This window comes from Pocillopora damicornis, chromosome 10, assembly GCF_964200805.1.
Source record: "Pocillopora damicornis chromosome 10, jaPocDami1.2, whole genome shotgun sequence".
Taxonomy (NCBI): Eukaryota; Metazoa; Cnidaria; class Anthozoa; order Scleractinia; family Pocilloporidae; genus Pocillopora; species Pocillopora damicornis.
Window position 1 is genome coordinate 20,167,128 of NC_142679.1, and position 15,305 is coordinate 20,182,432.

The 15,305-nt window shown below is 39.9% G+C and overlaps 3 protein-coding genes across 3 annotated transcripts in view; 2 read left to right on the forward strand and 1 right to left on the reverse strand.

The window, feature by feature from the left end:
• Positions 1 to 8,619, forward strand: part of LOC113664582 (polycystin-1) — a 33,195-nt gene extending 24,576 nt beyond the window's left edge. Inside the window, exons 21-26 of the mRNA XM_027180208.2 lie at positions 281 to 505; positions 1,023 to 1,206; positions 2,128 to 3,347; positions 3,815 to 3,986; positions 4,493 to 4,759; positions 5,229 to 8,619. Coding sequence (XP_027036009.2) covers positions 281 to 505; positions 1,023 to 1,206; positions 2,128 to 3,347; positions 3,815 to 3,986; positions 4,493 to 4,759; positions 5,229 to 7,768 — 4,608 coding nt within the window. The 3' untranslated portion in view covers positions 7,769 to 8,619. The remainder of the gene's footprint in view (positions 1 to 280; positions 506 to 1,022; positions 1,207 to 2,127; positions 3,348 to 3,814; positions 3,987 to 4,492; positions 4,760 to 5,228) is intronic.
• Positions 1 to 15,305, forward strand: part of LOC149039319 (uncharacterized) — a 167,393-nt gene that overhangs the window by 151,424 nt on the left and 664 nt on the right. The window lies entirely within an intron of this gene.
• LOC113664638 (enoyl-CoA delta isomerase 1, mitochondrial) lies at positions 8,815 to 14,630 on the reverse strand. Its single transcript, XM_027180265.2, has 7 exons — positions 14,551 to 14,630; positions 13,679 to 13,902; positions 12,740 to 12,892; positions 11,701 to 11,796; positions 11,306 to 11,325; positions 10,214 to 10,392; positions 8,815 to 9,755 (listed from the first exon to the last, which is right to left on the reverse strand). Exons 1-7 carry the CDS (start codon positions 14,606 to 14,608, stop codon positions 9,592 to 9,594), a joined length of 894 nt encoding a protein of 297 aa, XP_027036066.2. The 5' UTR covers positions 14,609 to 14,630; the 3' UTR covers positions 8,815 to 9,591.

Below are 15,305 nucleotides of genomic sequence, written 5' to 3' on the forward strand. Positions count from 1 at the left end.
TTGGAACCTATTGAATCTAAAGATCATTTGCGGAACTTTCGCTCAAACTCCAAGGGTGTTACTTGGTTTGAAACGCGGTGGCCAAAAAACTAACGATCATTAAAATAAATTATGATTATAATAATAGTTATAATAATGTTGATAAAAGTAATAATAGATAAATATAAAAAATTAGGATTCATCTTCAAAATGAAAAGTATTTGTCAAACCTGACCGTAAAAGATCGAAGTGTGCGACTTGTCCTCTTTGCGGCCTTAACCATCGTTCTTTTGTTTTGTAGGTGGGACCGAAATCAAATGTTACACACACGGAGTGTCTCACCAACCACTTGACAACATTTGGGAGCAACTTCTTTGTTGCACCAAACACGATTGACTTCAAGAATTTAAGTCCTGATCAGCTCTTAGAAAGTCCACACGCCCTCGTTGCAGTCTGCGTCATCCTTGGTTTTTATTTGTTGTGTCTTATTCCGGCAAGAAAAGCTGACAAGAATGACGCACTCAAGGTAATCAGGAACTAACCATCATCTCTCAACCGTTTGACCCCTAAGGTCAGATTGTTAATTCTCCCCTCTAGCTGCTACACATTTTCCTGTAAATTAGTCTCAAAAATTTGCTGTTAGATCAAGACAACAACTTGTATGTGATAATGTTTCGCATTCTTATGACTTTTTTACTGGATAAGGGAGAAATTACAAGTTAATCACTTAAAAAAGTTAAAGGGTTTAACACCTGTCTGATTTAAACAATCAAACCAATTTTGTGTGTTCCTTAGTGTTGCAGAAACTAGTTTTGGTTGTAACTTAACACCTCGCATCTTCATCCGTGTTTTGTTTGAGAGAAGTGCAAAAGACACCTTTGTCGCCTTGGAGTGCATCCTCACGGTGGCTACAACACACATTTCAGATCCACACACTACTACATCCTGCTTCTCTTTTCTAATTTTAAGTGGGAACCCTTAAACCATATTAACCTGTTGATTTAACTTCAGCCTATTAACATCATTAAATATTATTTTTACAGACCGGAGTAACTCCACTGCCCGATAACGATTCTCGAGATACGTATTGCTATGAGGTTCAAGTCCATACGGGATTTGTTCGCGGGGCCGGATCAAGTGCAGAGGTATCCATTGTAGTTACTGGCGCTCTGGGTGACAGTGAGCCACGAGTGATGAAAGATCCAAAACGAAAAACGTTTAAAACAGGTTTGTTTATTTGTTTTATAATTTTGCCAGCAATGTGGGTCAAAGTAAAACCGTAGTCAAACCGTTCTTGGCACAATTTTTATTTCACATTGTAAACACTCTAAATGTTCAAAAATAATGCACGAAGCTCCACCAAGGAAATGCTTTTGCAGGATAAAAAATAATCAATAATAATAATAATAATACCAAATAGTGGTAAAAAAGAATCAAAACGAAAGAAGAAATGCTTGAGATGAAAAAGACTGGCGCAGATTACAAACGATGACCACGAAAAACAAGCATACTGATTGAAACAAACTGTAATCTAGGCAGCTCTTTAAAAGGGTAACTTTCACGGGGACCGAGAAAGGCTAAGACATTTCTATACCTCTCAAATGCAATAAAATTATGTTTAAACTGGTCGAGTCGGTGAGTTCTTGTGAGGGAAAACCCTGAAACTGACAGAGAAAAAGAGGTGCATTTCAGTTGTAAGTCCAAACTTGAATCATAGTATACGTCGGTGACTGAATAAGAGAAACGACAGATTTCTTTGTTGACATTTTAACTCCCATGAGTGACCAAGACAGAACTTCTCATTACAACATCATTACCAAATCAACCAGATAAGTGATGAGAGTAAAGAAAAATAGCAATTTAGGGATAATTGGTTGATACAATACTAAATTCTCCGAACTAACATTATAAGAATTGTATGGTTGACAGTAAGGAGAATTACAAATTTGATCTGTGAGTTAAAGGGTTAAAGGCTATTGTCTGGACCAGCTTCCCTTAGGATGCAATCATTTTTTAACACAATGACTGATAGAGAAGAACCATCGTCATGGCTTTTCCAGCAAGACAACCCATTCTGATTGTACTAAAACAATAATGAGTTCATTTTCTGTATGTTTTGTGTCAGTTCATATTTTCCATCTTTCATAGGGGCTGTCGATGCTTTTCTCTTAACTGTTCCCCAGTCTCTTGGAAACTTAAAACAGATTCGCGTGTGGCACAATAACGGTGGGACTTATCCATCGTGGAATCTTCTGCGCATCATGATTCAAGACATACAAACTGATCAGAGGTGGTGGTTTGTGTGTGACGACTGGTTGGCGGTCGAGGAAGGTGACGGCAAAATCGAGAAGACTCTTTTCCCTGCGTCCAAGAAAGAACTAACAAAATTCAACGTCCTTTTCACGTCTGAAGTAAGGAAGAATCTCACCGATGGCCATATTTGGTTTTCGGTTGTTGCTCGGCCACCAAGAAGCAACTTCACAAGAGTTCAGCGTTTGACTTGTTGTTTGTCCATACTACTGTGTACGATGGTTTCAAATGCCATGTTTTATAAAATAGGCCAATACGAAACGCCCAAGAACGCAATCAACATCATGGGCTTCAGTTTCTCCATTCGCTCTGTATCAATCGGAATCATAAGTAGCGTTGTCGTCTTCCCTATAAATCTCATTATTGTTACCTTGTTCCGGAAAGCAAAGCCGAAGGAAAATCGATACTCAGTGAAAACAGAGGGAGAAGAGATAGATGATATTGACATCGAGATGGGTGGAGAGAGGAAGAAAACTGCGCAGAAAAAAGGCCTTCCTCATTGGTTTGTGTACGTGGCATACGGCATTGCATTCTTAACCGTGGTTACATCGGGGTCTTTCGTGGTAATGTATGGCATGCAGTTTGGTTCTGATAAATCAGCAGCGTGGCTTTCTTCCATGACAATAAGCTTTCTGCAAGATATATTACTAAATCAACCAATTAAGGTCTTTGCATTAGCGACACTTTTCGCTCTCCTCATCAAAGACCCCAAAAAAGCCGAGGGAGATTCATATGCCGAAGTTAACGCCCTAGCGACCGACGAAGAGTGGCTGCACAAAAACACAGAAGATCTTGATGATGAGACGCAAAAGGCTTTGAAGACCCTAATCATTGACAAACCGCCAGACGAGGCGAAGCTGGAGATCGCCCGTCAGCTGCGCATGAAAGAAAAGCAGATGAAGTCAATTATCCAAGAAATTGCCTGGTACATGATCTTCTTGTTGGTTCTACTAACCATTAGCTACGGAAACAGGGACTTAAAAACATCGCAAGTGACCCGGTACATGCAGAACATCTTCGAGAAAGCTACCTACAGCGGGAATCTTACATTTAATAAGGTAGGCCGGTACTAATACGAGTGGACTCGAATTGCTTTACATTATTGTAGCAAGTAGGTAGAAGGGGACGATGTCTACAGAACGAGAATCTGTAGAGAGTTCTAGCTGATATAATATTATTTAATAACTTTATTTTTCATGGCGGACATATTCTGACTTTGAGGGGTGTGTTGTGCCTTGGGGTAGACCCTGCCTCTTTAAATTATTTGCAAGGGAACAGTATGAGATGTCACGCTTGGAATAATTCTTTTTTTAGGGTTTTCTTCTGATATGAATCTTTCTTATCTTTCGCAAGATACGAGATTACTGATGAGCAACAGTGAACATTTCATCTCTCTTGTTCCTTGGGTACCATGAACACGCTCAGCGCATCAAAATGTCATGATGGACGTGATAAATACTTGTATAATCAAAATAAATCTTTTCGAAGTTTTCCTCTCACACGACCATTTATTATTCTTTGCTAGGTACATGAGATTAACCATTATTGGAAATGGTTGAATGAGACTTTCATCCCATCTTTGAATCCAGAATTCTTCTACAATAATTCAACTCAGTATGAAGAGGGTTACCTCGCTGACACGCCAAACGCTTGGCTGTTGGGCGTGGCACGACTTAGGCAGTTGAGGATCAAGAAAGGCAAGATATTAAATGTTTTCCGTGAGATATTTTGTCAAAGAAAGGAGAGATCTAAAACACAAAAAGGAAGTGGACCCATCCAGTGAGGCTACTTTTTCAAAACGAAATTTAAGAACTAACGACACTGGGACTGATAAGTAGTTTTACGGTTTCAAGCACTCTCCACTTTTGAATTTCAGTGAAAAAAAGAATGCTTTAAGAGGCCTCGGCGCCTTTAAGTTGAGGCACAATGAAAAAACTCTGAGGATTGAGAATTGAAAGCTGGTAGTTCCTTGAGAACTTTTGGTGGACACCGTTGCGAATGTTCGTTTAGACCAAAAAATTGCTAGATGTGAGGTACACGTTGTAACCTTTCAATTTGAGCCTCAAAGGGAATGAAAGGCGATTATATTTATATCAAGTCTTTATGTGCTTACACCGGAATGGAAACTCTTAAGGCATTTGAGCACTTAGAGCACGTTTGCGAAGGTGGTTTTGCTGACGAATAAATGTTTGCCTCGTTACAGACACCTGCAAACACAAGAGAGCCTTTCATCATGTCATCAGCGAGTGCAATGATTTCTACAGCATGGAATTGGAGGACCAAGGCTCATATTTACCTGGATGGAAAGTGAAACCGCTCATACCACCACTTAATTCATCATCACCCACTCCCAGTGCCTCTTCCACCCCAAGTCAAGAGCCTCAAGTCCCAGGTCCTTGGGCGTACCAGAGCAGAACGGAGTTGAAGACTTACCCATACTGGGGTTACAAAGCCACATACAGCGCTGGAGGTAAATGGTGCCGCTCTATAATTTAGCAATAGACCTAATATGTATCTGTTTGAATGACAGTAGATTTTGAACATGGCTTCCGGTTGCATGATCTTATGAAACACCTTGGCCTCACCTTAACCAGTTGTGCGTCTTAAGAATGAATCAAGCTGTCTATGATCCGCATGAATTTGTAGTATCAGTCCACATTATCCTAAAGATAACATTTTCCTGATGAAAAATAACAGCCCTAATGGAGAGAGTACATTTTTTTTAACTACTACAAGAGTTTTAAGAACTCTTTCCAATTTCTTGTTTCGTCATCTTTTACTTGTGTTCCTTCACTGTGGTTATACCATCAAGAGATCAAATGCTTCCTCTTACGAGATCTTAATTTATAAAAGGAACTTCAAGTTCGATTCTCTGTTTCCAGATCTGTGTAGCTCACCAGGTGTGTGCACTCACTAACATTTGTCTCTCTATTTTGAAGGATACGTGCAAATGTTGCCCAAGGATATAAACGAGACCCTCACGATAACGGGAAACCTAAGTTTAAGCAAATGGTTGGACCGTTACACGAGAGCTATCTTCTCTGAGTTTGCGATTTACAACGCAAACACTAATCTGTTCTGCGTTGTTACGCTGTTGTTTGAACAACTTCCCACCGGAAGTCTGACTCCGTATCCCAGCATTCTGACTCTACGTCTCTTCCGGTACGTTGGAGGCGAAATGTACTTTGTCTTGACGTGCGAAATTGTATACCTTTTGTTCAGTACATTCTTCGTGGTCAAAGAGATAAAGATGTTCGTGAAGAAAGGAAGGAAGCACCTCAAGAATCCATGGAGCATTCTGGAAATTCTTGTGACTCTGCTATCTCTGTCTGCAGTGGGACTATACTTCGCAAGGCTAAAATTCACCGAAGATGCGATAAGGGATATGAACACAGACCGAACTGCTTTTGTCAGCTTCCATTACACAGCTTTCCTGGACGAGTGGCTCAAGTGCATCATGGGCCTCATTGTGTTCTTCTCGTTCTTGAAATTGTTCCGTCTCTTGCGATTCAACCGTCGTATGTCACTGCTGCAGCAAGTCCTCAAAAGGTCGTTCATCGAGTTGTTATCATTCATGTTTATGTTTGCACTTGCGTTCCTAGCCTTTGCACTTCTTGCATGCCTAGTTTTTGGGCAGGCAATGGAGGGGTTTGGGACATTTTTAAGAAGCTGCGCCTCTTTGATGGATACAATACTCGGCAAGTTCACTTTGAAGGAAATGATTTCAGCCAATCGGATTATTGGACCAATTTTCTTCTATACATACACAGTGACCATGGTGTTTGTGCTCATTAACATGTTCCTTTCCATCATTAACGATGCGTTTGCCGAAGTGCGCAGCGATGTGGAAAAACAGTCCAATGAATACGAAATAGTGGACTTCATGGTTCATCGGCTGAAAGAAAACATCGGCAAGTCGATCGGTCATGCCATACACCCAGTGTACAAAGAACCGAAGAGTGAACTAGAACTCAACTTTGATAGAATCGCCGATGACGCGGATAATGCCATGCATTTCATGAGGAACATCACATTCGAAGATATGAGGAAGACGCGTTGGTTCCAAAGCGAAAACTGCACGGAAAAGAAGAAAAACCTGATGAGGCTGTTAATGGAAGTGGATTGGGACTATTACGAGGAAGAACTTTGTGATTCTATTCCAGTTTTCGAGAAGTTCCTTAACCAGTACAGCGAAGATGAGCTAGAGAGTGTCTTGCAATATTATCAACAAAAGCGGATAGTGGAGGATATGGTCTTTGATCAAGTCAACGGTTCTGGTGACGACGATGACTCCTCTGATGAAAGTAACAGTGACAGCGATGATAGCAACGATGACAGCGACGGAATTAACAGCGACGACGAAAAATTGAGTGATGATGAGAAGGGATCGGAGGAGGATGTCGACGATGAAACAAATCTGCTGGCGAAAGAAATCGATGTAAGGGTCGGCAGCTCGGTTAGCCATCGTGGAAGCGTAATGGTTAATCTTGGCACTGAAATGGAACCAAGCAGAATTCAGAGTCCTTCTTTCTTGATCACTGATACAGAACCAACTGCTAAAGAAAACTTGACGCGAAACACTCCAAGTGCAGACGGAAGAAGCAGCTTCAGTGACTCCCAAGCCGAAGCGACCGAAAACGAACTAATTCAAATATTACACGATGTACAGAGAAATGTAGAGAGTCGTTGTGCCACAGATGCCGAGATAGAAAGCATTTTTGGAGACTCCTTGTCTGTTGATGGTGATCAACCGCTTAAGTTCGACAGTGAACCTGAAAATACAGGCAGCAAGAAGAAGAATGACAAGAAGCGAAAGAAGAAGAAAGAAAATAAAGAGAAGATGATACGAGAGAAAAATACAAAAGACGCTTGGGTTGTAGCAACCGACGAAAAAGCAGATAATACATCGACCGGTGAACCTCAAGAACAAAAAGTGGAGAGAAGAAAGGAAAAGAAAGGAAAGAGAAAAGAGAACACAGAAGAATTAGAGAGGCCTTTAACTGATCCTTGCACTAGAGATGAAGTGGATGAGGAATTGCTGAAACCCAAAAAGAAAGGAAATAAACAAGGTGCAGGTGCAAATGAAGGTGGAGAGGAGACCGCTAAACCAAAAATCAAGAAAAAGAAGGCCAAGGAATTTGCAGTAGAGGATTCAACGGGAGGGGACATCGAGGAAGAAACCAATGTGGAAACAGGGAAGAAGGATAAAAAGAAAAAGAAGAAGAAAAGGCAGGAACACACAGATGAAGCAGCTCAGATGGACCCGGAAATGGACGAGAAACCCCAAAATGAAACTAAGAAGAAAAAGAAACAAAAATTGAACCAGTCGACTGTTGATGACGACGATGGTCGCAGTTCTGTAAGATCAAACGACACCGAAAAAACACTACTCGAAGTAAGGCCGCCGAAGAAAAAAAAGGAAAAGAAAACAAAGCCAACAGGCAAGGAGATTGGACCGCGGGACGAGAGTGAGTGTTAGATCTGAAACAGTTGAACTATACTCCGACAGAAGTTAACTGAATCTAAAACACTAGATTAAAAGTATAAGTACAGGCATTCGCCAATCCTAGTTTGACCTTGTAAAAAAATTTTATGATAGAAAAATGCGATTTTCATTTCTTCGCTTAATTCTAGTTGAGAAAACGTACGTATCGAAGCCGATGTGTTATCTAGACGCCCGTTTGCAAGGTGTTTCTTAAGTTAAAATTTAATGAACGATGAAAGCTTCTTAGGATACAAAGCGACTATGTTTTAACCAAGTTGTCGTTCAGATAGCAAGTGTCTCGTTTCAACGATTTAGACAAAACTCTAGAAACTCAGGAGCTCGTAACCAACGGTGCATGAGGCCATCATTCTACCAAAACAAAAGAGCGGGCTTAGAGTCATACCTTTTGGCCTCGGTACCAACCCTTTGCCGTCATGCTAAAGAGAACAAGAGCGAGACAGGGCTTTTGCTCAAGACTATGTTGTACATTTTGCTGAAGTAGCATCTCCAGTATGCCATTTGCTACCCGCTTGATTTCCTTTCAAATCAGCTTCCAACGAAACAGACAGACGATCTGTCTTTATTTAACAAAACATCTTCCCTTGAAACCCTTTAAGAGACTTCGTGAGGAAAACGCGAGGTAGATGTGGCCATCCAACAAAGTAAAACCAAAATAAGAGATTTGCACCCTTCACTAAGACAAAGAGCCGCTCTGTTTCTTTATAAATGAGACACTGGTAAATAAACGTACAACTTCTATTACGCTTATAATTTTCGTAGCGTGAAATAATAAGAAAAATTGTAAATACGCATTTTGTGGTAGATTAAAACTAGTTTTAACGCCACACGGTTTTGGTTTATGACCCTTCATGGTCCCAAGTTCAATGTCATGTTTAAGTTGGATAAATACTTGAACTCTCTGAAATGGCGCCTTGCAGTCAAGTTTGTGTTTTAGCAAAAGCAGCGGGTCTGTTTTCGTTAGTCAGTTCTGAAATGGGGTGACGTAGAGATCTGAGGTGCCAAAGGGTATGCTCCACATATCCACGTGAACAATTTACTCATAGCGACCACTTTGATTTTACAAGTGCACGCAGTATTGTGTTACAAAAGAAAATCCTTGGTTACAGATGTGAATGAATTATAATTTAAACAAGGGAGGTGATATCTGCAATTCAACATCACCTGCTCATCCTGTCTCGTTTTGATGGTGCTATAAAACGAGGATGTAAATATGAAAGTATTACCTCTGGTAAACACGTACTTAGTTTGAGACTAAAACGCGGCGCTTTCGAGAAGCCAAAGGTACAAAAAATCCAAGGGGGATTTACACTGAAGCTTGTTTGAGAGGCGCGGCTTTAAGTTCGAGATATAGTGGAAGTGGATATCTGCGATTTAAGAGGCTCCTTTTCAAATGAAAAGGCCAAACAAGCGTCTCCTAACATAAAGTACCCCTGCAGCGACCTTTAAAATGCCATGAAAGAGCGAAACGTCTGAAAATGCAGACATGATTTGGTCGGGCAATCCACCTTTGAAGGACAGGATAGGAAAACCATGCCACGCACACAAACTGTGATTATACGTTGATATGTGAATTGGTGACGATACTTATTCTAAAAGTTATGTTTAATTTACATAATGGCAGTTTTATGTTGAAGCACTACAAAGCGCCTCACTTCAAGTTGGTCTCAGAAAATGAAGGAAGTTCTCCAGATGCCAGTTCACTTGTTCGCTCGCTGACTTCTCTTCGTTTGCCAAATTGTTATCGTTGACGACAACACAATTCACGCGGTGCTTTCGGTATCTAGTTCTTTCGGTATCTAGTTCTTTTTGGAGATTTTCTCGATTTGTTTCCCAATTGCTTTCTGTACATTTTCATCGAGTATACAGTCACAGAAGTCCTTGATGTCTTCGGCTCTGTTATTCTCCAGCGCCTCCACAAACTCTTTTCGTAGTGTTTTTTTGGTTAATTCTCTAGCTTTGCCTAAAAATGGAGAAAAACACACGACTACTTCACCCCCTGTTCAGTGTGCAAGTGTGCACCACAGAGCCAACATATAAGGAGAATTAAGCAAACTATCAATTACGCGATGCTGCCTTGAATTACCATAATATTCTAAAGAAAATTCATAAATGGAAGACAAGGTCATCGGTTAGACGAATCAGAACTCACACTGAGAGCGAAGGACTAGGAGAGTGTTCTTCTTTTCCAATATTTAATCTAGTAAATGACGTTGGTCATCTTAAATAATTTACAAAACCTTCTCATAAAGAGTGACTGGGAAATTTTGAGGGTTGGACGAGGGGAGGGGAGGGGGTGCAGGGTTATGCCGTGAGGTATCAAAAACCTAAAAAAAATTGTTAGGAGTATGAGGCGAAAATAAGTGTTCAATGTCAGAGTGGCGGGCTTTTCTGGAGAAAACAGTTAATTGAAACTCTTACTAGAAAAAGCGACCCATTTTTCCATTTCTACCATCGTCTCTTCCATGGTTTTATCCTTTGGTACAACCTTATCAACCATTCCTACGGCTAGAGCTTCCTCGGATGTGTACCTCTTGTTACTTAGGATCGCTTTCTCTGTACAACTTTGGCCAACCACATTTCTCATGGTACCAACCACCCTATTGATGGAAAATACATGCAACGAAGACTATTTTTAGTTATGATTTGCGTAACGTTCAATACCCTTTTGTTTTGTTTTGTGTGACATACCCTCGAACTTTCGGCATAAGGTTTCATTCGGCCACGAGACACATGTTAGTCGCAAGCATAGCCAGATCGAAGGATTGTCGAATTACTAGAATAATAGAACGGGGAAAGAGGTATGTCATCTTGTTTATTTTTGTATTTATAAACCGAAACGTGTATAATCAAGGTAGTTTTGTTGCGCTTAAGATATTTGTGTTGTTTGATTTGACGGTCTATTTACACGACCCGCGCGTTCGAGTTTAGGACATTTTGATTAGCGTTTATAGTATGGTAATAGCCTATTTTAATTTATTGTATTTCAGTTTTTACGAGCTCTCCAATAAATAATAAACCAGTTGAGATTGATAGACGCTTGAAAGTTCCGTTGATATGAGACATTTCCCCGACGCGGCGTTGTTCAAGTTTGATTTGATTTATGTCAGCGTCCGCCCCATTACAATACAAGTGAATGGTCAGGCAACGTACAAGCCAATACAACCACAACTGTTGAACGAATTGAGAAACTTTGAATCGAGTGTCGAAATTAATCCAGGACTACCTTGCTTCTACTTTACTTCTCTTTGTAATTAGTCTAAGAAACTTGCGCCCTTTCTCAACCAATCAGATGCAATTTAACTGAAACCAATCACGACTCGGTCGCTCGCGTTTTCCCGCGCTTTTGGCAGTTCGGTCGGTTTTATTTTGAGTCATCATTGGCTCTAAAAGGTTTTTTCCTGTCATCTGATTGGCCGTTGTGATTACATTGGTATTGGTTAAACGACACTTCTATTACGCTTATACGACACACAATCGAAAAGCGCTCTATTTGTGATAAATTGCACTCACCAAGTTGGTGGTGGGACACCCTATAAAACATAAAATTGAGAAAAAAAAATTAAAAAAACCCATTTAGGAGTTTTTGTTCAAACCAGCATTTGAGCTTATCAAATATTTGTTTCAACAAAGTTAGTTTTATCAGATAATGGATTTGGAGCATTGAATGGAATGATAATTGTTTTTATGCTGTTACTGTTGCAAAATTCAAATCCCAATTCACTCTGGCAAAGGGCTAGATCACTGGCTGGCACTCAAAATGTCAGCTCTAGAAGCCCCTCCCAGTGGTCATTCACATTATTAAATAAATTGATAAAACCAAATTATTTCTATTTCTCAAGTAGCCCCATCAGTAACTCATTTATTATCACATGACTTTCTTGTCAAGGAACTTAAAAATAACTTACTGCCTCAATTTCCACCATTCCAATTCTGAATCCCTCAGCCATGACACGATAGTCACATGACAAGCCCAAGACACAGCCTCCTGCCATAGCATGACCCTAAAATAAAGGAATGCTCCAAATTGGCAAGGGATGAACATAAGGGGCCAATTTCAGCAGAGGGTGTCACTCTAACATGGATCTTATGCACTAATCAAATCAAAGCTTCAACATGTCCCTCCCACAAGGCAACCCACAGGGCATTTGACTGTCCTCCAAAGCTAAGGATGGGGAGTTTGAACCTTGCTTGGGTGTGGTGGGAAATTTGAACCTGAACTGTCAAGTCTTTTTTAGCAGAACATATGTGTTTTTTTCTTTTAATGTGGAGGTGTTTAAAGTTATAAAGCTCACTTTTGTAAGCTGGTGGCTCAAGAGAAAAGGTCTATTAGAAAGTCATGGTCACTGATCTTGCCTTTTATAAAAACATTGATCATCAAATTTGGTACTTGGGTGGGGCATTTGCACATTCTTTTAGTCCTGAGGGACAAGAATTTGAATGAACCAACTTTGAAATGTTCAAATGCCCTATGGGTTTCCCAGGAGGGGGGGGGGGGGGGAAATGTTGAAGCTTCCACTTGATTAACACATAAGCTCAACTCTTTTCCAAGTTCCCATTTGGCAACCTACAATCATTAACCCTTTAAATCTAACATATGATTCACATGTAACTTCTCCATACATTATCAAGCACATGGGTAATGAGAACACTCAAACTTATCAGGTGGAGGTTGTTTACTTGATCTAACACCAAATTCTTGTAAATAATGTACAAGGAAATCTGTAGCAGCTAGAGAGGACAGTTACCAATCAGATCTTGGGAGTTAAAGGGTTAAAATCTCCAAGAAAAATTTTGGACTTCAAAGAGAATTTAGAGGCTCAGGTGACATGTATTTCAAGGATTAATACTCAGACAAACAATTAGAATTGTTAATCCTAAAAGAAAATGAAAGAGATGGTGAAGGAGACAATAAAGATATCAAGTTTAACTGAATGGATAACTCACATTAATAGCTGCCATTGTAGCTAGCCGTGATCCATACAAGCGAAGCCACATCTCCTGAAAATTACTCCAGAAAGAAGCAAGGCGCTTTTTATCTGAAGGCTGGTAAATTTCCTTCACTAGGTCAAGCCCTGCAGAAAACACTTTTGGAACACCCTTATTCAATCAGAAACAACAAAAATTAGTCTAACAATCATCATCAACTCAATTCAGTTGTGCATTTGCATGATCCTCTTTCCTCTCACAGTTTCTCTCTCGACAATGGAGAATAAGCAGTATTGGCACTTCCATCCTTTTCCAAGACTGTATTAATATTATTCCTAGATGCTTTGTGAGCTCTACAGAAACCAGGAAAGGCTGCAGTAGTTTTTATTTAGGCTTCCTATAGGCTTATAAAATCTTCCCCTACTCTATTTCCATTACTTGTCATGGACACCTTGACTGTTTTCTAAGAGCAAAAGAGAATTCTAGATTCCTGTTTGTGACCACAAACCACAAGGAGTCATGTGACCAGACTCCTGCAGTCATATTTGCTATTTGCATTCCATGTTTGAACTTTTGGTAGTTTCAGGTAGGGTAAACTCCTTCTGTGCTTTCTTCCTCCTGTTTATAAGTTTTTCCACATTTTTCCTTTTAGTTATATAAGATGAGGTTTTCTATTTTTAGCTGATCCATTTGAGACATTAAAAAACGAATCTTTCCGCCACTTTTTTGGTTTGAAATGAAGAATTTCCATTCTGCCTTTAATTCAAGATGGCCATGTACACATTTATGGTCAGGTGAAAGCTAATGTCAGTCTAAAATGCTGATAATCTCCCAACTTCTAGCCTCAAACTTCTTACTGTAGTTTGCAGTTAACACACCAAAAGTAGATCTAAAACCCACTAATGGCTAATCAGAACTTCATTTAAAGTAAAATACATGTACTACATGGTAACTTACTGAAGTAATTATAACTCCTTGGCAGTCCTGATCATTTTCAAGGCTGCCCAAAGTGGTATTTATTTCTTCTAAAAATTCCAGGCTGAAGCTGTTCACTGGTCTCCTGTTTAGCTCCAAAATGGCTATACTTCCATGTTTTTGGACATTAACATGGGATGACAGGCACCTTCTATAATGGCCACCACCCAAAAATGGTTTAGTTATTACATTTCCTTGGCATGCCTCTGTTGGGAATAATCATAAAATGGTTAATATTTCAGCTGCATATTCAGAGATAAAAGAAGAGGAAAAAAAGCAAACATGGATGAGAGGAATCTGGAGAAGGAAGTGTTCACCACGTGATTTGATCAGATTTTGCCCATCGCCATAACATTTTGTTTTTCCAATTTTTCTTCTGCAACTGGCCACATTTTGAAACCCCGGATACCTTAGCTAATTAAGCCTAGAAGTGATTAACATGTAACTTCTCCTCATATGAAAGTTGTTTTCTCGATTTAACGCCAAATTCTCGTAACTAATTTACGAGGAAAGAGGGGAGAATGGCCTGGAACTGACCTAGTGCCTTCTCTGTTCCAGAAAGTAAGGTTTTATTCCAATGTCATCGTTAATGCTTTCGCGTCATCCCATACGAGTGGCTAATTTCAGGTGATTTGAATTCATGTTCTTCCATACTAAAACAGGATAATTCCTGATACCGGCAAAAAAATGAAACTTCTCGAGCTCAAGAACCCCGTTTTAATGAGCTTTCGTCCTGTATGACCTTGTGTGACAGTCGAAAAGTTTAAGACTAAATCGTCAGTTTTGCCAGAGTTCACGCTTCTAATTCGACATTAAATTTTAGATCAAAACCAATAAAATTGGAACTTTCTTACCCTTAGCTGCCCCAACTACTCTTAGGGAACTTTGACGGAATTTAAGTATCGTCGCCATTTTGTACAATTTTAAAGCAATAGGAACTGGGGAGGGGTAGGTGGGTAGCGTGTTATGCTGGGGCCATGATAGTCTCATACCCAGACCTAACACGGTAAAATTTCCGCACAGCCCCATACTACGTTATGCATTCAGTTCTTGGACAGAGAAAACAATGACAAAAACAATACATTGCCATTGGGAAAACAGATTTGTTTTACAATAGTATGGGGCTGTGAGGAAATTTTACCACTTCAACATTCAAACGCCTCACTTACAAGTTTGAAAACCTTACAAAAGCTGGCAAAACCAATCTTAACAAAAACCCCTCGGAACATTATGTTTATTTAATTATGCTGATTACTTCTTACACTAATTATTTCGAGCTAGTTATGCAACATGTTTGCATGAAAACATCTGAGGGTGAGAAAGAACCAGGTCGAGTAAAACGATCACCAAACAACGGTAACACGTAACAATGACATTGTTTCGCGCAGAGTTGAAAAATTTCATATCGACCGACATGGAGACCCAAAACCGAAGAGAACATGAGGTCTTCTCCCTCGAGACATAACATTGATACGCAATTTGAGCAATTTCAGGTAGGCAAGACTCGCGAACTTAGGTCAAATTAAGTCAATGTCAGTGTAGCCGCGACTAACCTCTAAAAGATGAATTATTTCTATTATTGTCGCTGTGAACTGGTTATTGCCTGCAT